This window comes from Cydia splendana, chromosome 19 (assembly GCF_910591565.1).
Source record: "Cydia splendana chromosome 19, ilCydSple1.2, whole genome shotgun sequence".
Taxonomy (NCBI): domain Eukaryota; kingdom Metazoa; phylum Arthropoda; class Insecta; order Lepidoptera; family Tortricidae; genus Cydia; species Cydia splendana.
The window spans coordinates 10,123,326-10,148,021 of record NC_085978.1 but is presented as its reverse complement, the minus strand read 5'-3'; the positions used below and the strand labels follow the sequence as shown (position 1 = coordinate 10,148,021).

The 24,696-nt window shown below is 41.8% G+C and overlaps 1 protein-coding gene across 1 annotated transcript; it reads right to left on the bottom strand.

The window, feature by feature from the left end:
- Nucleotides 1-350: 350 nt before the first annotated feature.
- LOC134800278 (squamous cell carcinoma antigen recognized by T-cells 3-like) lies at nucleotides 351-23,987 on the bottom strand. Its single transcript, XM_063772788.1, has 17 exons — nucleotides 23,735-23,987; nucleotides 22,363-22,472; nucleotides 18,841-19,016; nucleotides 18,115-18,283; nucleotides 17,515-17,665; nucleotides 17,031-17,107; nucleotides 16,404-16,509; nucleotides 15,344-15,553; nucleotides 14,250-14,423; nucleotides 12,686-12,797; nucleotides 11,220-11,440; nucleotides 6,098-6,374; nucleotides 5,783-5,882; nucleotides 4,749-4,869; nucleotides 4,015-4,247; nucleotides 3,465-3,656; nucleotides 351-792 (listed from the first exon to the last, which is right to left on the bottom strand). The coding sequence occupies exons 1-17, from the start codon at nucleotides 23,837-23,839 to the stop codon at nucleotides 633-635; spliced, it is 2,694 nt and encodes an 897-aa protein (XP_063628858.1). The 5' UTR covers nucleotides 23,840-23,987; the 3' UTR covers nucleotides 351-632.
- Nucleotides 23,988-24,696: the final 709 nt, after the last annotated feature.

Genomic DNA, 24,696 nt, shown 5'->3' with positions numbered 1-24,696 from the left:
GCGCCGCACCCATAAGTGAGAGCTATAGTTCGTTTTTTTTAGCATTAGAAAGAACGCTTACCTTCTTTCTAATGCTAAAAAAAACGAACTATAGTATAATATAATCTTGACATGTCTTTTAATTGAAAAACGCTTTTTCACAGACCACAGAGCAACATAGACCTACGTGCATACGCATTAAGTTCAATTTCAGTTTTGACACTTCGGTGACGTGGCGTCCGAGTGACAGCTTTTGTTTGACACGGCGTCGAAAAGGTTAATATTAGCCCACAAGAGTCACATGACTTTAACTTAGCCTACTTCTTAAGCAGCAAGATTTGTTGCTGAGCGCGTGATCGTTAAATTAACAAAATAAATCGCCGAAAATTAATTATATACCCGTGTAATTATACGACCGGTGTTACACAAAACTGACACATTCCTTTATAAAAGAGCTATACAAGTCTTAGCCTACTTTTTAAGCAGCAAGGTCCTAAAGTCGGTGTTGCTGAACGGACGCGGTTCGCTCGCGTGGCCGTTAAATTGACGTAAGAAAACGCCGAAAATTCACCCTATACCCGGCGACCGGTGTTACACAAGTTTGCATCATCATTTGAACGATTCCTTTATAAAAGAGCTATACAAGTCTTAGCCTACTTCTTAAGCAGCAAAGACCTAAAGTCGCTGTTGCTGAGCGGACGCTCGCTCGCGTGGCCGTTGGCGCCGTTGGAGCCGCTCGCCGCCGACGTGGACGTTGAGGGTATTGGCTTTTGCAGGACGCTGGGGATGAAGCTGCTAAGTTGCGTCCGTCGCCTGAAACATGGTTTAATTAACACTTTCGCAACCAGGCAAAATTTCAAACAATACCCCAGAAACCGACAGTACTCGCTAGTCGAGCAACGACGTGCAACTCAATGCCGCACGCCGCGAACCCGCTAGTCGGGCAAGCGGCGGACGCTCAGGGCTGTGCCAAGTAACTTTCGTATAAGTACGTGGATAAAATTAAATCTGCTGTCTCATCTGTTTAGGCTCCCCGTTTTATCAATTATCACAATGCATTCAGTGGGGCAGTAGGAAATGAATAAAATCACACAAAGCCAAATCATCGACAGGCTAAACCACAAAGTCCAGTAAGAAAGCAGAAATCACAGTTGTCCAAAAAACAAGCCGAGTCGTCAAAATGAAAATTAACACAACACAACAACGTCCGAAGCACATCACAAACCATTACGGAATGGCTCCGATTGCAATTTTACACCGAGACCGGGTTGAAAAAAAACCCGGGTCGCAAACTTCAAATAGATAAGGGATGGTAAACAACATCTCCAGGGTTAAGTGTATGATCACAGTAACTACATTCTTTTGTCAAAGAAGTTGCGACTTTATTGTATGTGTACGAACGTACTAATTATCGTAACTATTCAAAGCTACTTGTTACGTTTTGCTTCCATGCAGTTGCAGTGCAGTGCTGTTTTATGATGACTGGCCTATTGTCTTTTTCTGAGAACTGCCGCTTAGAAGCTAGAATGTTGTTAGGTACTTAGTTGAATTTCTTGGTTTATTTTTCTCCGAATTTTGTTTCACAAAAATCATCCTATGAGTACTCATGAAATAGATGTATACCTATACTTACTAAATATTCGTAAACACAAATTAGGTTGTACGATTTACGAAAATTCTAACTCCTATTGATACATACCCGTGTATGCAATTTCACGTAACCAACTAATAAGAATTTTTATTTTGTAATCACATTAGGTAAAGTAAATAAAAATACAAAGTGAAGTAATAATAGTAGTTTATGTGACTGCTACATAATGAAAGGCATTAAAATACGAGTGTGGGTTTATGAAACGAATGAAATGAGTTTCATAATAGTATCACACGAGTGTTTTAATGCCTCATTATGTACAGTTACATACACTGCTTTATCTACACACATATTATAAACTTTCTATGATATATTCACTAACCTCATATTACAACCGACATTGGGGCACTTTCCTCTCTGGCGGAACTCGCGGATATGAGATGGCTTCTCCGAAATATCTTTATCGCACATTTTACACGAAACTTTTGTTATAGTTACTTTAAAAATAACAAAACAAATTATTTTTTACTACAAACTAATTAAAAGATAAACTGTACGTCAAATGGCGGCAAATGAAAACTTTTTTCACGCATGTCATGCATCCGTAGTTTTTTTTTAATTCAGAGACAAACTAGAGTCGGGGTCGATTACCATATCGTCCGATACCAACTTACAAGCGAGATTTGTCAATATTGTATGCAATTGACATTTGATTTCGAATAAAACGTCATCTCGACTGATATTAGAATAGGGGTCAAATCAAATTGCTTTTTTTTTCAGAGATGTTCGAAATTCGAATTTCATTACCAAATCGATTTTGATATAGTAATGAAGCTATTACCACATTTTCACAGATAAGAAATTTGCTGTAACAAAACAGTTTATCGTAATGTGGGCCATTATTTACGGATTTTGAAGGCATCATAGAGAGTTTATGATATGTGTGTAGATAAAATATAATAATCAACTGTAAGTACCAACTTTTCGACCACATAATAATCAGAAGACTTACAATTTTTTTCTGTTAGTGGCAGTGGCAGCCCTGAGGTAGTGAAGATGCAATGCTTGCCCGCCTGTCGGGCACTTCGGCGTCGCGTGTAGGTTTATAGCTCTTGCCCGACTAGCGGGTATGCCGGCATCTGAGTAAAGTTTACGAGTGCCCGAGAGTCGGGTACGCGGTGTCGAATGTGTTAATATTTTTACACTCGACAAACAGGAGATGGTAATGGTTAGGTTGCCAGAGCTCAACGAGGGTGCGGTGTTAGGGTCGGCAAGGCGCATGTAACACCTCTGGAGTTGCAGGCGTCCATAGGCTACTGTGACTGCTTACCATCAGGCGGGCCGTAAGCTTGTTTGCCACCGACGTAGTATATAAAAAAAAAACAATACGTTTAAGACGAGAGGTTGTCTATTTGTTGTCTTATCTATTTAGTTGCTCCTTGAAATATTTGTGTTACATAATGTCTGCCATTAACATTTCTAAATAATCCTACAACATCGGCGTTGGAGCAGTCAGTAGGATTCCTAATTAGGCACTATTTTAATAATGTCCCAAGTATTCAATGTTTGATCTAACTCAGCCGGCAATATGCTGATTGAGAAGACAACGATGATTTAATTTTATTCAACCGCCAGTAACATGCCAGTCCGTCTATCTTTCGTGCAATACTTTCCCGTGTGCTCGAGGCGGGAGAATAGCAGATTATACGAGAACTTAAGGTAATCCGAGGCAATAATAGCCTCCTAAGTCCCTGTGTACAATTTATTGTACACATTCCAAAATCTATTTTGAACTTTTAGTGTGTAACTAAGGGTTCCAATTTCAAAAACAAAACAATTGCTTCTGGGTCTCAGGAAGCTACTCGTAGGCCGCGATAGTCAAGGAAACACTTACATTCCCCCTCCCGTGTCCCGTTTAGGCTGCCCCAGCAGCGCCGGCTTGGCGTCGGCGCGTGGCGGCGGCGCGCTGACGGCCACCTCGATATTGCGGTCAGCTATTAGCATGCCGTTGGTTTTCTCTACCGCTTCGGCCGCGCTCTTTTCGTCTTCGTAGTCGACGTACGCTAGGCCTTTTGGTTTCCCGTCTCTGGAAAAATATAAATGTACTTAAAAATCTAGCTCTAGAAGTTCTAATGGTAAATGTTACGGGAACATTTTTAATTAAATTAAAAATCATTTATTTTCAGGCAACTAAGGCCCTAGTAATGGGCCATTCAATAGCATCATCAGTTTATCAATATCCCACCGTTCCGAAAAAATCTCCTCTCATAGCTCTAACCTTCATTTTAAGAAGTAGATTCACTAGCTATGGAGCTCGAAGATAACAGCCAACAGTGTTTATCAATATCTGCGACAAAGTTTTGGCCTAAGCCCTTCGGTTTGGACACCGAGTAACTAGCGTAAAGTAACCCGTCTAAAAATCAAAGTCAAAATGACGCACTTACTTGAACGTGACAACTCGAATATCGCTAAGTTTCCCGTATTTATCGAATATCTCCTCGAGCCGCTCGCGCGTGCAGTGCGAGAACGGCAGGTTGCGCACGAACAGTTTATTCTTCTCGACCGTCGTGGCGTACTTGAAGGAGCCTTTCGTTTTGGACGCCGAGTAGCGGGAGAGGAACATCGGTCGTCCGTCTAGGGGAGTGCGGTCATGTTTTACCGCTTCGTCTACTGCCTCCTACGAAGAGACATCAATAAATCAATAGTGCAACCAATGGGATAGAATTGCTTAGTTTAGTCACAGTCTATAAAACAATACAATCATTTGACGAAGCCGCCGTCGCTCCTTAAGCCAGTTGAGGGTAGATGAAAACATTACATGATCAAATAATGTAGGTTAAAGCGTTAAAGTCAGGTCGTTCAGTGACTGCTCCAGGCGGTTTTGTATTTGGTTAGTTAACCAAGAAATCTTATAATTACCCAAAAATTTACAAATGATTTGTTTACTTTTATTTAAATACCTAAAGATACAGACTATAAACATGTCAACAATTTAGTATCGTTTTTTTTTAGTTTTTTCCACCACATTATTTAATTTCTACTATTTTATGTCGCACTATAAGTGGAGTATGTATACAAACGCAAGATTTAGGAGCGACGAAAGAGCATGTAGTGTAGACAACCTTACCTGATAAACGGTCTTGTCCACATTAATATAAATAAATGGTTGGCCACTTACTGATGTGGAATACTGGCAGTAGCAGATGGAACCGCCGAAAGCTTTAACGCCGGCGCGCACTCGCAGCGACACCACCTCGCCGTATTCTGATAACTTCTCACGGAGATTCTTCTCGTTTACACTGCGATCAAATAATGGGTATTTATATTTCTATTATGAGTTCATACAATCAAAATCTTACAAGTTGCAACACGGACAAAGGAATACTGAAACGCCTAAAATGATGCAATATATTGTAGTAGAAATAACAGCAGAAGTAGATAGCGTTGCACGAGACCATACGTTTTGTGGCAATTTGGAATTGTTAAGTCAACTTTTAACCATTCAGTTACCGCAAAACTTATGATGACGTAATCTAGATATAACGCATGTACTGGACTGTACTTATATGTCGGTGTATCAATGCCCAATATAAATACAATTTCAACCAAAAGGTACGGTCAGCCAAGAAAGTGGTTTACCACTTGTCGACTCTATCAATCAGATGATAGAGCCGAAAAGTGGTAAACCACTTTCTTGGCTGACTATACTTGTCGGTTGTCGATAAGGTTGTTTTCAAATAGAATCTATATGTATATGGAAATGGTGCCTTTTTGACAACCCTTTTGGTTGAGAATGGCACATATATTAGTAATTCAGTATACACTTAGGGCCGGATGCGCAAAACAGCCCGTCAACTGAAAATTACCTAATTGCAATAAGATTTAGGAATGGTAAGTTAACAGAGCGAACTGGATGGTAAATGGTACCAAAGAGAACTTAGTCTAGAGAAATATTGTCAAAGTAAATTATTTAGTCAGTACATCGGGCGATGGCGCCATACCTTTGGCCTACTCTCGAGTAGATGGCGATACTTTTTGATATTTAACAAATTTAACACATATCAGTGAAAAAATAAGGATCAAAGTCAAAATTCGCGTTCGCGTTCTAAAAGTTTTAATCATTTGTGTCGAAAGATGGCAGTAAATGTACTGACTACATATTTTTACTTTGACAATATTCCTATATTTCAAATTCTCTTTGATGGTACTAACTTGTAATCTAGATTGCTAACGAAGAGAGTGCAAGCCTCGGTGCCGCTAACTCTCGGCGCACTTTTCGCGTTTTCTGTCCGCTGCCGCTTATTATCAACACCTGCAAAAAAAAAGATACCTACACTATCGTATGTAAGCCATTTACAAACTATGTTACAGATTTTATAACTTCTGTAGGTCTCGCATTTTTTCACTACTTTTTGTGCAATAATTACTGCCTATATGCGTGGCCTCTCTCAACGTCGCAATTTGTGCAACTTCGAAAGAAGTTCCTAAGAATATTTTTCTCTATTTAGTCTTACAAACCATACAAACCTTCACTGCTATCATCATCATGAGATCGTTTTAAAGCACCACTCTCCCCTTCCTTCGCCTTCTCATCGACTTCCATACTGCTGTCCTTTTTCCTCTTAACCTCGCTATCTTGCGCGCTCTCGTCAGATTTCCTCTTCCCTTTCTTTGGTTTATCTTCCTCTTTCTTCTTTTTATCGAATTTACCTTTTTTATTCTGTGGCTGTTTGTTTCCTTTCTTTTGGTTGGTCATTTTGTCTTTCATTGCTTGGTAGCTTTCCCGCCATTCTTTTAGTTTTGCCTGTTACAAAAAACATACAATTTCATGACACTTACATTTTTAAGTACTTATATCGGTCTTTAAAGCATTGTCAATGTCAAAACCACACGTTCGTAACAAAATGGAAAGTAAGAAGTGACGTATAAGTACATATAACTTAAGTAACTGTGCCGTCTGTGCCCGAGGTTCCCTAAATCTCTTAAATCAGTCAGAGATTCATATTTCTAAACTAACTTTAAAATTGTATGGTCGACTTTTGACTGGCAAAATTCAAACTCTGGGACTCAAGGGTTTACTTGAATATTTTTACCTTTTATAGAACACAATCTATACATATAATAAAGCTGAAGACGGTCGAAAGTCTGTACATGGAAGATATTTGAAAAAAAGTTGGCTGGGGATACTTAGAATCGATAACAGAACACGTTCCAAAAGTTTTTAGAATTTTTGTCTGTTTGTCTGTTTATCTGTTTATCTGTTTGTCTGTTTATTTGAACGCGCATCACGTGAAAACGGCTGAACGGATTTTGATGAAAACTTTACTAATCTGTCGAGAAAATCCCCGGCCAGGTTATAGGCTATAAAAATTCAACCCCTAAAAGGGGGGGTAGCTACAACACTCGATTGACTTAAGTTTGCCCCTGAATCTTATGGCGCTACTTAGGAAGGAGGGGCAAACTTTTTTCAAATATATGCTACCACAATTGAGTACCCTGGTAAACTAACAGATGGAGCTAAATTTAATACGTTGTGACATGAATAAGCCACCGAGGAAAGATTTTGCCAAATTAACTCTAAGTTTAGAAGACACGGATATCAACAAAAATAATTGAATAATTATGTTGATTCAATAAATTAATAATATATCGAAAAATGTTCGCGCTCGCTTCGCTCGCGTTTTCAATAACTTTCTAAGATATGGCGACTGCAGCAGCATTACTCTGTTGCAACGTTGCTGCTGCAGCACTGTCAATTTTCGTGATAAAATGATGTGACTGACTTCCATACTAAAAGTAAAAATGTACAACTGTCTAACTGTCTATCAAATTGGGTTTTTATATCGAAAAATTTTCGCGCTCTCTTCGCTCGCGTTTTCTATTACTTTCTAAGATATGGCGACTGCAGCAGCATTACTCTGTTGCAACGTTACTGCTGTAGCACTGTCAATTTTCGTGATAAAATGATGTGACTGATTTCCATACTAAAAGTAAAAATGTACAACTGTCTATCAAATTGCGTTTTTATATCGAAAAATTTTCACACTCGCTTCGCTCGCGTTTTTAATCACTTTCTAATATATGGCGACTGCAGCAGCATTACTCTGTTGCAACGTTACTGCTGCAGCACTGTCAATTTCCGGATAAAATGATGTGACTGATTTCCATACTAAAAGTAAAAATGTACAACTGTCTATCAAATTGGGTTTTTATATCGAAAAATTTTCGCGCTCGCTTCGCTCGCATTTTCAATAACTTTCTAAGATATGGCGACTGCAGCAGCATTACTCTGTTGCAACGTTATGCTGTAGCACTGTCAATTTTCGTGATAAAATGATGTGACAAATTTCCATACTAAAAGTAAAAATGTACAACTGTCTATCAAATTGCGTTTTTATATCGAAAAATTTTCACACTCGCTTCGCTCGCGTTTTTAATCACTTTCTAATATATGGCGACTGCAGCAGCATTACTCTGTTGCAACGTTACTGCTGCAGCACTGTCAATTTCCGGATAAAATGATGTGACTGATTTCCATACTAAAAGTAAAAATGTACAACTGTCTATCAAATTGGGTTTTTATATCGAAAAATTTTCGCGCTCGCTTCGCTCGCATTTTCAATAACTTTCTAAGATATGGCGACTGCAGCAGCATTACTCTGTTGCAACGTTATGCTGTAGCACTGTCAATTTTCGTGATAAAATGATGTGACAAATTTCCATACTAAAAGTAAAAATGTACAACTGTCTATCAAATTGCGTTTTTATATCGAAAAATTTTCGCGCTCGCTTCGCTCGCGTTTCAATAACTTTCTAAGATATGACGACTGCAGCAGCATTACTCTGTTGCAACGTTGCTGCTGCAGCACTGTCAATTTTCGTGATAAAATGATGTGACTGATTTTTATACTAAAAGTAAAAATGTACAACTGTCTATCAAATTGCGTTTTTATATCGAAAAATTTTCACACTCGCTTCGCTCGCGTTTTTAATCACTTTCTAATATATGGCGACTGCAGCAGCATTACTCTGTTGCAACGTTACTGCTGCAGCACTGTCAATTTCCGGATAAAATGATGTGACTGATTTCCATACTAAAAGTAAAAATGTACAACTGTCTATCAAATTGGGTTTTTATATCGAAAAATTTTCGCGCTCGCTTCGCTCGCGTTTTCAATGGCATTCTAAGATGTGATAAAGGTGACATTCGGGTGGCGACTGCAGCAGCATTAGGTACTCTGTTGCAACGTTACTGCTGCGGCACTGTCAATTGTCGTGATAAAATGATGTGATTAATTTCCATTCTCAGCTGTAATGCGGCAATGAACGTCACTCAATTTACCAAAAAAATTCAATGTAATCTTGATGACCCTAGGGAGAGAGGGCACCATGGTCTAGAAATGCTTAAAGCATCAAAATATCTTAATTCAGCACTGGTCGTTTGCGGAGTCAAATGATTTGGGACTCGCATTTTATACGCATTACCATGCATTCCCGAAAACAATCGAATCATTCCCGAAAGTCTCGCAACGCATTGAGGTTACAAGGGGCACGTGTCTTCCTCAGAAGTCTGAAGAAGACCACGGTGAGTGGCGGTCTAGCCACAGGCAGGCCGCTTCGCTTTCGCTTGCGCGCGTATACCTTACGGCTTACTGTATCGTCCGATATACACCTACTACCTACTCTGTCGTTTAAATCACGTGTAAAATTTGAATAAGGGCGAAAAAACTATTGACTTTGGAGTGTAGTTTTATTTAAATTGTAAAATATTTTATCTGGACTACTGTCCTCTAGCATATATATCCATCTGTCAACTTTACCTACTTCAAGTTCCGCCTCCAGGGGAGAGGGAGAGAAATTAGGATTAGAAATTAGCCGCTTACTGACACAGACCGAATTCCACGCGGGCGGAGCCGCGGGCACAGCTAGTAATATATAAATAAGAAAAAAATGGCCCTCATCATAACGTCATCTTTTTGTATTTTTTCTTAAGCAAAATTATTAGGACTATAAGGTGGTAATGCGGAGTGAATTGAGGATTTATTATAATCTGGTTCGTTAAAGGGTTAAAGTCCAACTATTGCTCCTTTAGGATGAAGCCGAGAAAGTGTTAAGATATAAGGAATCAAGCTAACCTCACACAAGTGTTGACACTCGGTGGCGGTGGCCAGCAGGCCGTAGTCGCGCTCGTAGTCGGTCCAGAGACGCGCGGCGGCGGGCGGGTAGTCGGTCACGAAGCGGAGCGCTCGCCGGTGCAACTCGCGCAGTTTGTTCTCGGAGAGGGAGGGTTGGCGGTGACTCACCTCACACAAGTGTTGACACTCGGTGGCGGTGGCCAGCTGGCCGTAGTCGCGCTCGTAGTAGGTCCAGAGACGCGCGGCGGCGGGCGGGTAGTCGGGTCACGAAGCGGAGCGCTCGCCGGTGCAACTCGCGCAGTTTGTTCTCGGAGAGGGAGGGTTGGCGGTGACTCACCTCACACAAGTGTTGACACTCGGTGGCGGTGGCCAGCTGGCCGTAGTCGCGCTCGTAGTAGGTCCAGAGACGCGCGGCGGCGTGCGGGTAGTCGGTCACGAAGCGGAGCGCTCGCCGGTGCAACTCGCGCAGTTTGTTCTCGGAGAGGGAGGGTTGGCGGTGACTCACCTCACACAAGTGTTGACACTCGGTGGCGGTGGCCAGCTGGCCGTAGTCGCGCTCGTAGTAGGTCCAGAGACGCGCGGCGGCGGGCGGGTAGTCGGGTCACGAAGCGGAGCGCTCGCCGGTGCAACTCGCGCAGTTTGTTCTCGGAGAGGGAGGGTTGGCGGTGACTCACCTCACACAAGTGTTGACACTCGGTGGCGGTGGCCAGCTGGCCGTAGTCGCGCTCGTAGTAGGTCCAGAGACGCGCGGCGGCGTGCGGGTAGTCGGTCACGAAGCGGAGCGCTCGCCGGTGCAACTCGCGCAGTTTGTTCTCGGAGAGGGAGGGTTGGCGGTGACTCACCTCACACAAGTGTTGACACTCGGTGGCGGTGGCCAGCTGGCCGTAGTCGCGCTCGTAGTGGGTCCAGAGACGCGCGGCGGCGGGCGGGTAGTCGGTCACGAAGCGGAGCGCTCGCCGGTGCAACTCGCGCAGTTTGTTCTCGGAGAGGGAGGGTTGGCGGTGACTCACCTCACACAAGTGTTGACACTCGGTGGCGGTGGCCAGCTGGCCGTAGTCGCGCTCGTAGTGGGTCCAGAGACGCGCGGCGGCGGGCGGGTAGTCGGTCACGAAGCGGAGCGCTCGCCGGTGCAACTCGCGCAGTTTGTTCTCGGAGAGGGAGGGTTGGCGGTGACTCACCTCCCATAAGTGTTGACACTCGGTGGCGGTGGCCAGCTGGCCGTAGTCGCGCTCGTAGTCGGTCCAGAGCCGGGCGGCGGCGGGCGGGTAGTCGGTCACGAAGCGGAGCGCTCGCCGGTGCAACTCGCGCAGTTTGTTCTCGGAGAGGGAGGGTTGGCGGTGACTCACCTCACACAAGTTTTGACACTCGGTGGCGGTGGCCAGCTGGCCGTAGTCGCGCTCGTAGTAGGTCCAGAGACGCGCGGCGGCGGGCGGGTAGTCGGTCACGAAGCGGAGCGCTCGCCGGTGCAACTCGCGCAGTTTGTTCTCGGAGAGGGAGGGTTGGCGGTGACTCACCTCACACAAGTGTTGACACTCGGTGGCGGTGGCCAGCTGGCCGTAGTCGCGCTCGTAGTCGGTCCAGAGCCGGGCGGCAGCGGGCGGGTAGTCGGTCACGAAGCGCAGCGCCCGCCGGTGCAGCTCGCGCAGTTTGTTCTCAGAGAGGGAGGGTTGGCGGTGGGATTCTAGGTTGATGTACGCCTCCCAGTATTTAGACATGGTTTTGTTTTCGCCGTATTCTAGAAAAATAGGAGAAGGAAATAATAATCAAATATTTTACTTCTTTATATTAGAAAAAAGTTAACGTGTGTGGTTTGCCAGTTTATGTCCGGTACCATCGTCTACACCAGCGGTCGGCAACCTTTTAGCAACTAAGGGCCACATAGCAGTTAACGAATTGGACGCGGGCCGCATATTTATGACTTTATCAGACATTGTCGTTTGTCAATATTACATACAAAATAGCCAGGGAGGCTCGCGGGCCGCAAGTGAGAGGTTCGCGGGCCACTTGTTGCCGACCGCTACGCCAATTAACTGACAATTCGTAAACGTTTTTGCAAAAACAAAGTTTACCAATGGTCAGTTAGCGTGGTGTTCCTGTCCTGTTTCCTGTCCAATTTCTTTGTCCAATGTAATTGCCTCTCACTCTCATTAAGCAAAATGTGAGACGCAATACACATTGGACAAAGAAATTGGATAGGTGGAATACCAACCTTGGAAGAGATTTTAGTAAAGGCATTGACGTATAATATATAAGAACGGGCGTTAGGGGCACTAAAAATGGTACTAGTTCAGCGGTGTTACGAATTCCAGCCAATCGTGCAGTCTAACGCAACTAGTTGCAACCAATAGCGCGCGTAATGCGTACTCATCAACCAATCGCGTGCGTGAAGCCAACTCATCAACCAATCGCGTTGTAGCGGTGTCACACCGCTGTACTGGCCCCTGTCATGCCTCATTATTATTGCCCGTAAAGTCAATCCCTATACTCTGTATCTTTAGGTATTTAAATAAAAGTAAACAAATAATTTGTACATTTTCGGGTAGTTTTAACATTTATTGGCTAACCAACCCATGTTATAATAATATACTCCGCCTGGTACTCCATTCCCGTCTTTTCTAGGTCACCTAACTGACACGGGCCTACGTCATCATGCGACAGCGCTATATGATAATATGCGATAGCGCTATATATAGCGGCCATGTTGTTGTGACGTAGGCCCGTGTCACTCTGGGAATGGAAGACCATGTTTTATTAGACTATGAACCAACCAAATACAAAACCGCCTGGATCTGTCACTGAACAACCTGACTTTAACCTACATTATTTGATCGTGTAATGTTTTCATCTACCCTCAACTGGCTAAGGAGCCATTTGAGGATAGATTTTTACTTTTATTAAAATACCTAAAGATACAGAGTATAGATATCTATGTCAATGGGTAAAGGATTTCTTCTTCTATATTGAACAAACTGGAACTCACTGAATATTTCCTCGAAGATCTCCTTGCCCTGCTTGGGGTCCTTCATCCGGTTGTACTCCAACCGCGCCCAGTACAGCGGCACCTCGCAGTCGTTCGCCTCTTCGCCCCACGCCTGCCAACCAAAGGCATAGGGTCACTGCTATAGTTATTGGCCACTCCATAGTAATTGCACAGAATAAGTAATAGTACTAGTGTCATGTATTTACTTATGTCGTCATGTTGTATCTCTTTTTTGTATTAATTGTGTAAGCTGTGTGTAATTTATTTTTCGGCTTATTTTATGTTTATTTCCTTTATGTTTCTTTTTTTTGTCTGTTACCTTCCGTGATTATTTCTCACTTGATGGTTTCATCGGAAGATCAGCGCTGGAAGTCGCCAGCAACAGGCTGAGATGGGGCCATTTCGTGACACTTTATTTTTCACTATGTTTTTTCTATGTATGTCTATTGTCTGTGTGTTTACGAATAAAAAACTATTCTATTCTATTCTATTTTATTTTACTACCGTACAGAAAGGACACTTCCTACAAAACCGAAGTTTGGCAGCGATTCAGGGTGATATCCCATCATGATAAGGATGATTTCATGAGGAGGGATTTCTAACTTATGGCACTATCCCTTTCGGCTATTTAGGGTTGTCAAAATTCAAGTCATTATCTTATCAGTGGTCGTGCACACAAAGGGACGTCAAGTTGTGTCAAACCTAATAACTGCTCGGAGCAATGCTGAGCCGAACGGAGCCGAGTTTGCCCGAAGTCTCTCCCCACTCCACTCTTAACAATTAAGACTTCTAGATTCTTGTTTCCTCTGATTTTTAGGAGTTGCCAATTACTATGGATGGAGGGCCCGATAACTATAGCTGTCACCCTATTTAGTTTGAGATGTGGTGAAGCAATAATAATCGCTCGGTGGGGGAACTGTAGGGGGCATGAAGATTTCTTATGGCTGTTGTACCATCATACCTTAGTGTTACCATAGAGTATAAGTAAAGAAAGAGTGGTTACTCCATACATCAGTTTTCTTACCAAAACGCGCGTTATTTCGTAGTCGACATCTAGCGTAAAGTAGCGGAATATATCAGTACTGCTAGTCGACAATAGATGTCGCGACGATTACGAAACTCTATTCTCAGCTTCTGCTTCTAATATCAGTTGTAAATTGTTTTAGCAGTACATTTTTCGTCAGTAGCGACACTTGTGCCATCTAGTGACAAGTAGCGGTACTGATAGTTCCAGTACTTGACGTTCGATGTCGACTACGAAATAACGCGCGTTTTGATCGTCTTCACCTGTGTAGACCAGTCTAATGACTGCAGTGTTGTACTATTAAAATCTTAGTGTTACCTCGGCGAGAGAGTCCCAGGCTAGCCGGAAGGTGCGTCGCAGGCGCTCCACGTCGGGCTCGTTGTCGAAGGCGGTGGCGCGACGCAGGCATTCGAGGTAGCCCAGCCAGAGGGACTCGGCTTGCTTGTACGATTCCATGCCTTTGGATACCACTGTTTCGAATACTGTCTTCACCTGTGTAGACCAGTCTATAGTGTTGTACTATTAAAATCTTAGTGTTACCTCGGCGAGAGAGTCCCAGGCTAGCCGGAAGGTGCGTCGCAGGCGCTCCACGTCGGGCTCGTTGTCGAAGGCGGTGGCGCGACGCAGGCATTCGAGGTAGCCCAGCCAGAGGGACTCGGCTTGCTTGTACGATTCCATGCCTTTGGATAGGGCTGTTTCGAAAATTGTCTTCACCTACAAAAATGAATGTTTGGTAAATTTAATATATGTAAAGCTAGGAACCCTAGCATCTAAAGAGTGATCCAGTATAATGGGAATCGTAACCATGGCAATATACAATGAAATATATGGCGTTGTCTCTGCGTAGTGACATTATAGGTCATACTGAGACCCACGCGACGAGTAGGTGATCAACGAGTACAGTAGAAAATAGACCTTATACCATTACAATACGGTTCAGGATAGCTACTGAATACACTCACCTCATCAACCCCCTTGCCCTCGTGCTCCGCGTCTTGCATAGTAAGCAGCCAGAAGGTGGCCCGGCGCGTGCACGCGGACAGGACGCGCGACTGAGTCGCACGACTGGAGTGTCGCGCCGATTGTCGCGCCCACGCGACTAGTATGTTGTCAATGAGTGCAGTAGAAAATAGACTCTATACCATTACAATATGGTCTAAAATAGCCACTGAATACACTCACCTCATCAACCCCCTTGCCCTCGTGCTCCGCGTCTTGCATAGTAAGCAGCCAGAAGGTGGCCCGGCGCGTGCACGCGGACAGGACGCGCGACTGAGTCGCACGACTGGAGTGTCGCGCCGATTGTCGCGCCCACGCGACTAGTATGTTGTCAATGAGTGCAGTAGAAAATAGACTCTATACCATTACAATATGGTCTAAAATAGCCACTGAATACACTCACCTCATCAACCCCCTTGCCCTCATGCTCCGCGTCTTGCATAGTAAGCAGCCAGAAGGTGGCCCGGCGCGGCCGGCGGCGCGTGCTCGCGGACAGGACGCGCGACTGAGTCGCACGACTGGAGTGTCGCGCCGATTGTCGCGCCCACGCGACTAGTATGTTGTCAATGAGTGCAGTAGAAAATAGACTCTATACCATTACAATATGGTCTAAAATAGCCACCGAATACACTCACCTCATCAACCCCCTTGCCCTCATGCTCCGCGTCTTGCATAGCAAGCAGCCAGAAGGTGGCCCGGCGCGGCCGGCGGCGCGTGCACGTGGATAAAACGCGCGACTGAGTCGCACGACTGGCGTGCCGCGCCGAGTGTCGCGCCCACGCGACCAGTAGGTTGTAGGCACCCTCGCAGTTGATGCATTCGGATGTAGCGCGGTCGTATAGCACCTGAGGAATAATAGTGTTATTTAACACATGCAGTGCCGAAAACCCGACTATCGGGTATTTTATGATTTCGTTCCCAGGCCGGACGACCCGATAGTCGGGATCGTTGTGCTACTGCTTTATATTACGAAATTGTTGTGGCCTGGCGCGGACGTCTTGTTTGGCTGGGTGGCAATGAATGTGTTAAAAAAAAACATTTATTACTTTAGTCACCCATTCGTAAAAGCAAAACCAGGTTTATGATTTCTGGACCTGATTTTATATACAATTTACAATATGGCCAGTCCGAACTGATTCAAGAGCAACTAGCAAGTAAAACAGGATATTTCTATAGAACATAGCTACTATTTGTAAGTGTAGGTATTTAAGACTAGGGATGTAACGATACCGATACCGATATATCGGCCGATATAATCGACAGGCCGATATATCGGCATCGCCGATTTAAATTCAGCCGATATCACAGTTTGAAAAGCACGGGAAACGAACGACGCTACTAATAATTTGAATAAACTTATGTTTCCTTAACAAAAATCTACCTTAAGTGAACTATAATTACTGATTTGATTTACTTTTGATTGCTCTATTGTTACCTAAAAAAATTCTTTTATTTTGATTTGGCATTTTTCTTTTTTTTTTTACAGTTTTTCACACTTCACAAAATCAAGTGTCTGTTATACATAAGTATGTTTAATGCATATTAAGTATATAGTTCCTTATTTATTTGATTTATTGCCATTGATATCGGTATCTGTATCGGTATTGCCGACTATTTACTTCAAAAATCGGTATCGTATCGTCAAAATCATGTATCGTTACATCCCTATTTAAGACTATAATGAAAAACAGGTACCTTGAGTATTCCATCGCTATCACAATCCGCGTACTTCTCTTCATATGACAACTCTTTCACTTTCTCTATGTATTCCTCATACACTTTACACTTTTCTTCAGGATTCCTAAAGCACAGAAACTAATTATATAAAAATCCTAATTTAACTTACATGCAATTTCTGTTCTTTTAATCTATTCAAAATAATTTAAAAGCACAGAATTTGTGCATGGATTTAGTTCCAGATGCTAATTACACAATTGCACAATAACCCCCTTATTGATAAAACTTAATGGGCCCGATTTTGTTAAATTATGTTTTATCTCTTTCTTACAAATACATAAATCAAAATGACAGATAAGGACAAACGATTATTAGCTAATTGCGGTTTGTAGCGCGTTTATGAATAAGGGGGTAAGTATTTAAAAAGCAAGAAAGAAAGCAAGAAGAAAGTGGTATTCCACCTTATATCACCCATCCAATTTCTTTGTCCAATGTGTATTGCGTCTCACATTTTGATTAACGAGAGGGTGAGACGCAATGACATTGGACAGAGAAAATGGACAGGTGGAATACCACCCTAAAGTATATTTACTGCCCAGTGTGCCCAGGTAAAAAAAAAAAAACTTTGTAATTTGACTAACTTACTCCATAGTCAAAAGTTTATCCTCATAAGGTGTAATCTTCTGTAAATACTCTGTAGCTGCATCGTGTTGCTTCTTGACCTTCAAAAGAAAAATGGGTATATCATTATGAATAGCACTACAACCGAGAGTGTACCCTATGCCATCGTAATAAGAACCACCTTATCAACGTAGACTTGGTTCCGTGTCGTCTCACACTCTCCTCCAGCCAGGCCTCGGAACCGGTTTTTTGTTACCCAAAATAGCCCAATATTTTTAATTATTTTATGTTCTTTACGTAGGACTGAATCATGAATTTAGGTAACAACTTCGTATTATTAGATAGTTCCAAATAAAATAATAAACCAAAGAACGTAATATTTAAGTAATACCGGTATTTTTTTGTATGAGGAAAAAACCGGTTCTGAGCCTTGCCTCCAGCGCTAGACGATATTGAACCTTATATCTACAGAATAAGGATGACTTCTTCTCGTTATAATAAGGGTTACCTTGTCAACGTAGTCTTGGCCGTGCATCGCGGAGGCAAGCTCTTGGAACTGAGCCCAGGCTTCTTCTCCATTCAGCAGGGGTCGGGAGACGGTCTCCTCGAGGCAGTATAGGGTTCGCTCGCGCTGTTTCTTGTAGTCGGGGTCATCGGCGCTGTAGAATAATGGTATTTTATAGCAAAAAGTAGTTACTGTCAACTGGGGTAAATGAGGTTAAAAACTCAGAATGACATTTACATGATAATTTCTTAAAAACTACATACACAAATTGTATGGGTTTGTAAAACAACTAGATTATGGCCGATACTGTACATATATACTACAAATTTTTGGCCTTTAACTTTAACCTATACTATACTCAATATATTTGAAATAGATATGACTTGGATGGTCCACAGGTTAACAATCCCTGTATAGAGCATACAATACCTCTTGAAAAACTTTTGATTAACTAATGTATTGTAATTATTACTTATTTATTTTACATTGTCTGCACGTTAGTCCAAGCTATATTATAAAAAAATTGTACTTATTCTCAAGTAGCCAATTATGTAAATTCTTTTTGAGAATAAAGTTCTTAAACCATAAACCATAATTAGTTACGTTATAGATTCAAGCTGCGCCTTCTCCAACTCCCTCTTAGCGTCCCAGAACAGCTTCCCGGAGAGAGGATCAGGACCGGCCAGCCACAGGACATCTTCAAGGTGGGTCCGAGCAGAGTCCGCGCCCGCGCCGAGTGACCAGGAGCACCGCTCCGTTAGGATTGGGATGTCTGGAACAGGCAACACAGATCATACACTTAACAATGTGTCTTCGTGGCAGATATTATGCGAGATGTTGAGACAGTAATTTTTTGCCTCAACAACTCGCAATGAGCGGAGTCAGCGGAGCACGTTGGGCTGGTGAATTCACCTATTTTTTATCAACTGCATCGTAATGATACAAGGGTAAAAGTGTGTGAATACCGTTAACATTCGTATTATACTCTGTATCTTGAGGTATTTAAATAAAAGTCAACAAATAATTAGTACATTTTCGGGTAGTTATGACATTGTTGGTTAACCAACCAAATACAAAACCGCCTGAATCAGTCACTGAACGACTTCACTTTAACCTACATTATTTGATCATGTAATGTTTTCATTTTCCAGCCATTTGAGGGTAGATTTTGTTTACTTTTATTTATAAACCTAAAGATACAGACTATAGGGATTTAGAAGAATAGCTCAGTTGCTTCTCATTCTATAGTGTAGTGTCTTATGTACCTCGAGTAGTTAATTAGCAACAGAAGGACAGGAAAGTAAAACTGTAAAAAAAACCAAAACTCACAATAGCAATCCAACGAAGCCTGCCTGAACAGCTCGACCAGTTGCTCCTTAGCTTCAGGCGAGTGTGCTAACGTCTCCTCGGTCTGGATCCGAAGGAGCCAATGGACGTCCTTTAGAACGAACATCTGTTGGAGTCGGTCGAACGCCGCACGCCAGCGGTCCAGCTCGGAGAGTCCCCTGTGAAGATAAAACAACAGTTATCAACAGATAGTCATCTTCTCGTACAAGTATAAGGGGGGGGCTCTTCAAGACAAGGATGGGATATATCTATATTCCTTGTTAATTTTAAGGCCGCGGACTTCGGAATATAGAATACACAGCTAGCGGAACCAAATAAAACATAACCACAGTTCATTTTTAATATCACATGATCACTACCTAAGTTTTCATTACAAGCCTGCCAGCTAGCATTGGTAGCAATGTCCGTTGAAGCGAATGAGGTATCAGGTGAAGATGTCTGCAGGCTGCCATTAACCCATTTAATGCGCGTGTGTGAACCATCGTTTAGACACACGAAATCATTTTCAAACATAGCCTTGTACACAGCCTCTCCTCTCCGATCGGATTTACATGACCATAGGGCGTGATGAGCATTCATATCACCTAATATTAGACACTCTAATTTAACAAAACTGAAGATTGAGTCCCAATCATGCTTATTAGTGGTTACGGAGGGAGGGCAATATATCGATATAATATGTTTAAGGCCAGGAATATTAAATATTTCTATAATCATAACTTGCATTTGAGAATTAGTTACATTGTAAGGTCTATGTGAAATTTTTATTGATCTGTGTATGATGGCGCACAGGCCACCATAAGAATCGGACCTGTCTGCTCTTACTACGTTATATCCATTAAATTTAAGAGTTGTTTCAGTAGAAAGCCAAGTCTCACTCACAAATGCCATATGGATTTTATCTTGTAGTAATAATAGTTCAAAGTTTGGAGCTTCAGGTTTTAAACTGTTTGCATTCCATTGGTAGGTGATACTTATCAAATCCTTTTTTGTTGTGTTACTGTCCATTATTGTAATTTCCAAATATCTTTAACAACATCTCCATCGTAAAATATTTCTGAACAAAATTCCTAACCTCACTCCAGATAAATTCCATAAATACCTTCATTTTATTTTCAAGTTCTCCCTCGGATAACATTGCTTCCTTTATCTTGTCTAAAAACCTATCTATTAAGGACTTTCTTTCTTGACGAGTTCTTCGAGATTGCTGAGTGGGGACTACTTCAATTGGAGGGCGGGTACTTTCTGTTTCGGATGATTCATCGACACTCATATTATGTTTCTCTCTTCTCTTCGATTCGCGGCGTCTTTTGTCACTTTGCTTTTAATTTTTGCTTAGGTTCACTTTCTTCTAATTCGCTTTCAGGGTGCTGTTCTTGGATATTAAAATTACTAACTGAAGCCCCAGCACATATATCTCTATAAACAGGCTTCGAGGTGTCCCCGGTTGACAATACTGGGGGATTCGGATTCAGTAGTAGAGTTTCTCTCGCCTGGAAGCTACTGCTTACATCAGTATTTTGTTTTTTTTCGTCGTTGATTTTCTTTAAAGCTACTTTATATGTGCAATTATTTTGCCCCATGAATATGCGAATGGATCTCTCTTTTAGAAACGCGGGACATAAACTTTTCATCAAGGATAAATGGTTCCCTTTGCAGTTCACGCATTGAAACTTCTTTGTTTCACAATTTTCATGTTTTTCTCCGCATTTAGGACAGATTTGTACCTTGGATGGATAAAAATTACTGACATGGCCAAATCGCCAGCATTTCGAACATTGCGTGACTGGGTACTTATACGATTCTACCGCCATACGATATCCATACGCCTTTACATAACTGGGCATGATTGACCCTCGAAAACAAATACGTACGGTTTCACACTTTACCCACTTACCCTGCTCATCTCTTTTGTTCAAACGTTTGACGGATAGAATTTCTGTATCTAAATCGCACACAAAAATATCTTTTAGGTCCTTTTCATCAACATCAAAATCTATATCTCGGACTACCCCGTAACAGAATGGCACCTCGTTAGTATTTCTACAATTCCACTCATATTTCTGCACAACTTCACTGTCCAAGAAACTGTTTGCGTTAGTATTGGTATTAAATCTGATCAGTAATTTGAAAGGACTCTTATATTTTACTCTTAAATAAGATGCCCTGCACGTTATGACTCAACAATATCTTTGCAAATCCCAATTGTTTTGGAAGAACGTTTTTGGAGCTAACTGAAACTTCATAGATAATTTCGTCAGGCACGTCAGACTTCGGTAGAGGACTAGTCGAAGGGGGGGAGGGACGTACATCTCTACGTTTATGCCTATTTACGACCGTAAACCCATCATCATCAACAGCTTCCTCCCCCTCTAACCGTCGCTTATCGCCTCGTTGCTCGTCTAGCTCGGGCTCCGCGGCGCGTTGGTTACCGACATTCATATCTCCGTCATCCCATTGCAAGTCCATTTCACCGTCTTCTTGAGGAGAGGAGCCCTCGGAGCCCATAATAACCTTCCTAATTGATTCTGGGGACATCTCGGGACCCGAGGCCGGCTGCGGTGCCGACTCCTCACCCGAAACACTCACAAATTGAGGGTAGATCTATAAAACCACTTATATTGTGCATGGTATAATAATATACTCCGCCTGGTACTCCATTCCCGTCTTTTCTAGGTCACCTAACTGACACGGGCCTTCGTCATCATGGGACAGCGCTATATGACAATATGCGATAGCGCTATATATAGCGGCCATGTTGTTGTGACGTAGGCCCGTGTCACTCTGGGAATGGAAGACCATGTTTTATTAGACTATGATATTGTGTTTACACGAAGAAACTAATAATTAACTTAGTTTTTCACGTATTATCACTACTAAAGTCATTATAATCAGTTTGAACACACTCCGAATTATAATACACTTAGCAAAACTGACGACTTTTACGCTATAATGCGTAAAAGGCACTGGTCGTTTGTCGGGAGAGTGAGCGAATCGACAGCATTGTAAATGTAGTATACACAACTTGCTACGTACTGTGTGAGCGACATTTCCGCTGCACCTATTTAATTTAATTAGTACCTACTTTTTAAGTTATAGCTTTAATTTATAAATAATATTTAGCATGTAATTATTATTGTAATGTAATGGGTTCATACCTAAATAAATAACATTTTTATTTATTTATTTAAAACAGAAAAAATCGGTATTACAAAAATGTAAACAAAGGAACGCGTCCTAACGTAACCGTTGCGCACGCCAGACTGGGCCTAACATTGAAACTATATTTGAATAGCTGGTAAAGCTGCGTTAAATTAAATACTCTCATGAGCTTTTGATGCTCACATGCACAGACATATTTTTGAGTAAGTTATATGCACCCATTTTTTTACACTTGACTGTACCAGGAGCAATGAACATGCATTAGCTGCACCCAATGTGCAATGCCCTGCTCATCGCCAGCATTCGAGTTACCATTTAGTTTGCACCCTAACTAGCACTTACCATAAAGCCTGGATCAGTTCAATATGCTCATCATAGTTGTAGGGATCCTCAGAAATCCTTTGCTCCAATTCTGCAACTTTTCTCTCCAACACTTCCTCATCATCGTCATCCTGACCAACCGAAATAACACATTCATTAGCTAGCAGACACAGCTAAAGCAGTAAGTTGGTATAGCTTGTAATACTTACAGGAGAAATGAGACTTTGTTTGTTTACATAGCTTAAAGCAGTGTTATTTCAAACTTTTAATGACGTGACCCCCTTAGTACGAACAATATGGCAGAGGCTTCATGACCCCCCAAGGAGTCATGACCCACAGTTTGAAAAACACTGGCTTAAAGCATCTAATCCATATGTTTAATTATATATATAAGATATTGATAGCAAATCTCTTTAACCCCTTTACTCTCAGCACATCAAAACTCAAAAACCTATATGTTCCAAATGTATGAAATCACATGATCTAATTTCGCAATGATAGAACGCAAAGGTAACTTTTCTTTTGCCATGACATTGTAACATAGGAGTTGAGGAATTACTGCCTGAAGCTCATAAGATGCAATTGTAACTTGCCCTAGCTTAACCGGTTTGTTGTCTTCCATTTTCGAAAACTTTTGGCTGTGGCGGCAAACAATTATTCTATGAATGTTTTTAACGTGTGGCTTATGACACGACAGGCGTGCCATCATATTCTATGGCGTAAGGCACGCCTGCCGTGTCATACGCCACACTTTAAAAACATTGATGACACGCCTGTCATGCCATCCGCACCGAAACGGTTAATAATATATTTTTTAGTGTTTACTTTTCTTGGAATTGGCTGTTCATATATTATACCAACAATGAGAATCTGTGACGTTTCTCAGAAAGCATGATGACGATGGAATTTAAATCCATAAATCATTAAACTTACTACAAATTTGTCTCATCTCATGTTGGAAAGTTAAAGCTATATAGGATCATTGCGTCAGTTAAATTTTTATATATGCCTATATATTGAAATTATACGCAATTCTTGAAATTATACACAATTCTTTGTGGCAACTACGACGCCAAGTGGACGGAAACAGACACTGGACGGTGAACTGATGCACTGACCCAAGTTATTAGAATACTATTCATGGTTATTCGTATTTTCAAACGTTGAATATTTCTTACGTATCAGAATGTTTTTTGTAAGCTTTTAAGCTGCCCATCTATCCTGACATTCTAACCAACTACGATCACAAATTTACGCCAGCGAATGTTAACATTTTCATCAATTTATCAAGTACCTACAATATTTATTTAGCACGCTAGGTTAACTGGTGATCCGATTTCAATTATACCATTGTTGTACTTGTTGAGAAAGAAAGGAAATTCGGAATACTTACGTCGGATTCATCCGAGTCTTGTTCTGCGTCATCCTCTTCTACCACGACCTCTATCTCATTCTCCTCCTCCGATTCGTTGCGTACTTCGTCCTCTACAATAGCCATTGCTATCCACAATAAAACAAATCAACGAATAACCGTAAGCCGTTTATTTATTTTTGCACAGTAAAATTTACACACAAGCGCTTTATGGCATGGCGGATCTGTCAAATCAAAAATTTGAGTACAATATGAAAATGTTGCCAGGTGAATAAAAGAATTTGATCAATCTGAAAAAGTGAACGGACGTTTTTTTAGCCGATTACGCATTTAAGGAATGATAATGCGTTTGGAGTGTATAGACGGTCAAGCAAATCTTGTCAGTAGAAAAAGGCGCGAAACTCAAATTTTCTATGAAACGATATACCTTCGCGCCTACATTTTTCAAATTTGCCGCCTTTTTCTACTGACAAGATCTGCTTGACCAACTATATGTAGTCATATTTTCCACGTTTTACAGCCTAGCCTACACATTTTATTTCATGCTAAAGATTCTTTAGATTTATTTATTACTACAGATGTGAACATCTGCCATACATTACAGCTCCTAGCTCCTAGTGAGGATTATATTCTTTGCATTACAGTCTGACAAAGAAGAGTAGAAATTAAATTGTGGCAATATTGTAGTGTCATCCCGTTTTCTTATATAGATTGATTTGAAAGGGACGACACTACAGTATTGCCACTTTATAATTTCTACTCTTTTTTGTCAGACTATACAACAGTAGCTGAGGGCCTACCGCGAACCACGTTCGACGTATTGCCTCTCTGTCGCACTTGTAAATTTGTACGTAAATGTGACAGGGAGACAACACTTCGAACGTGGTTCGCGGTAGGCCAAAGAATATAATACTCGGTAGGCTTGCATTACGAGCTTGCGAAATTCGAAATTTCGTTACCTGCCTCTCTGTTGCTCTTGCAAA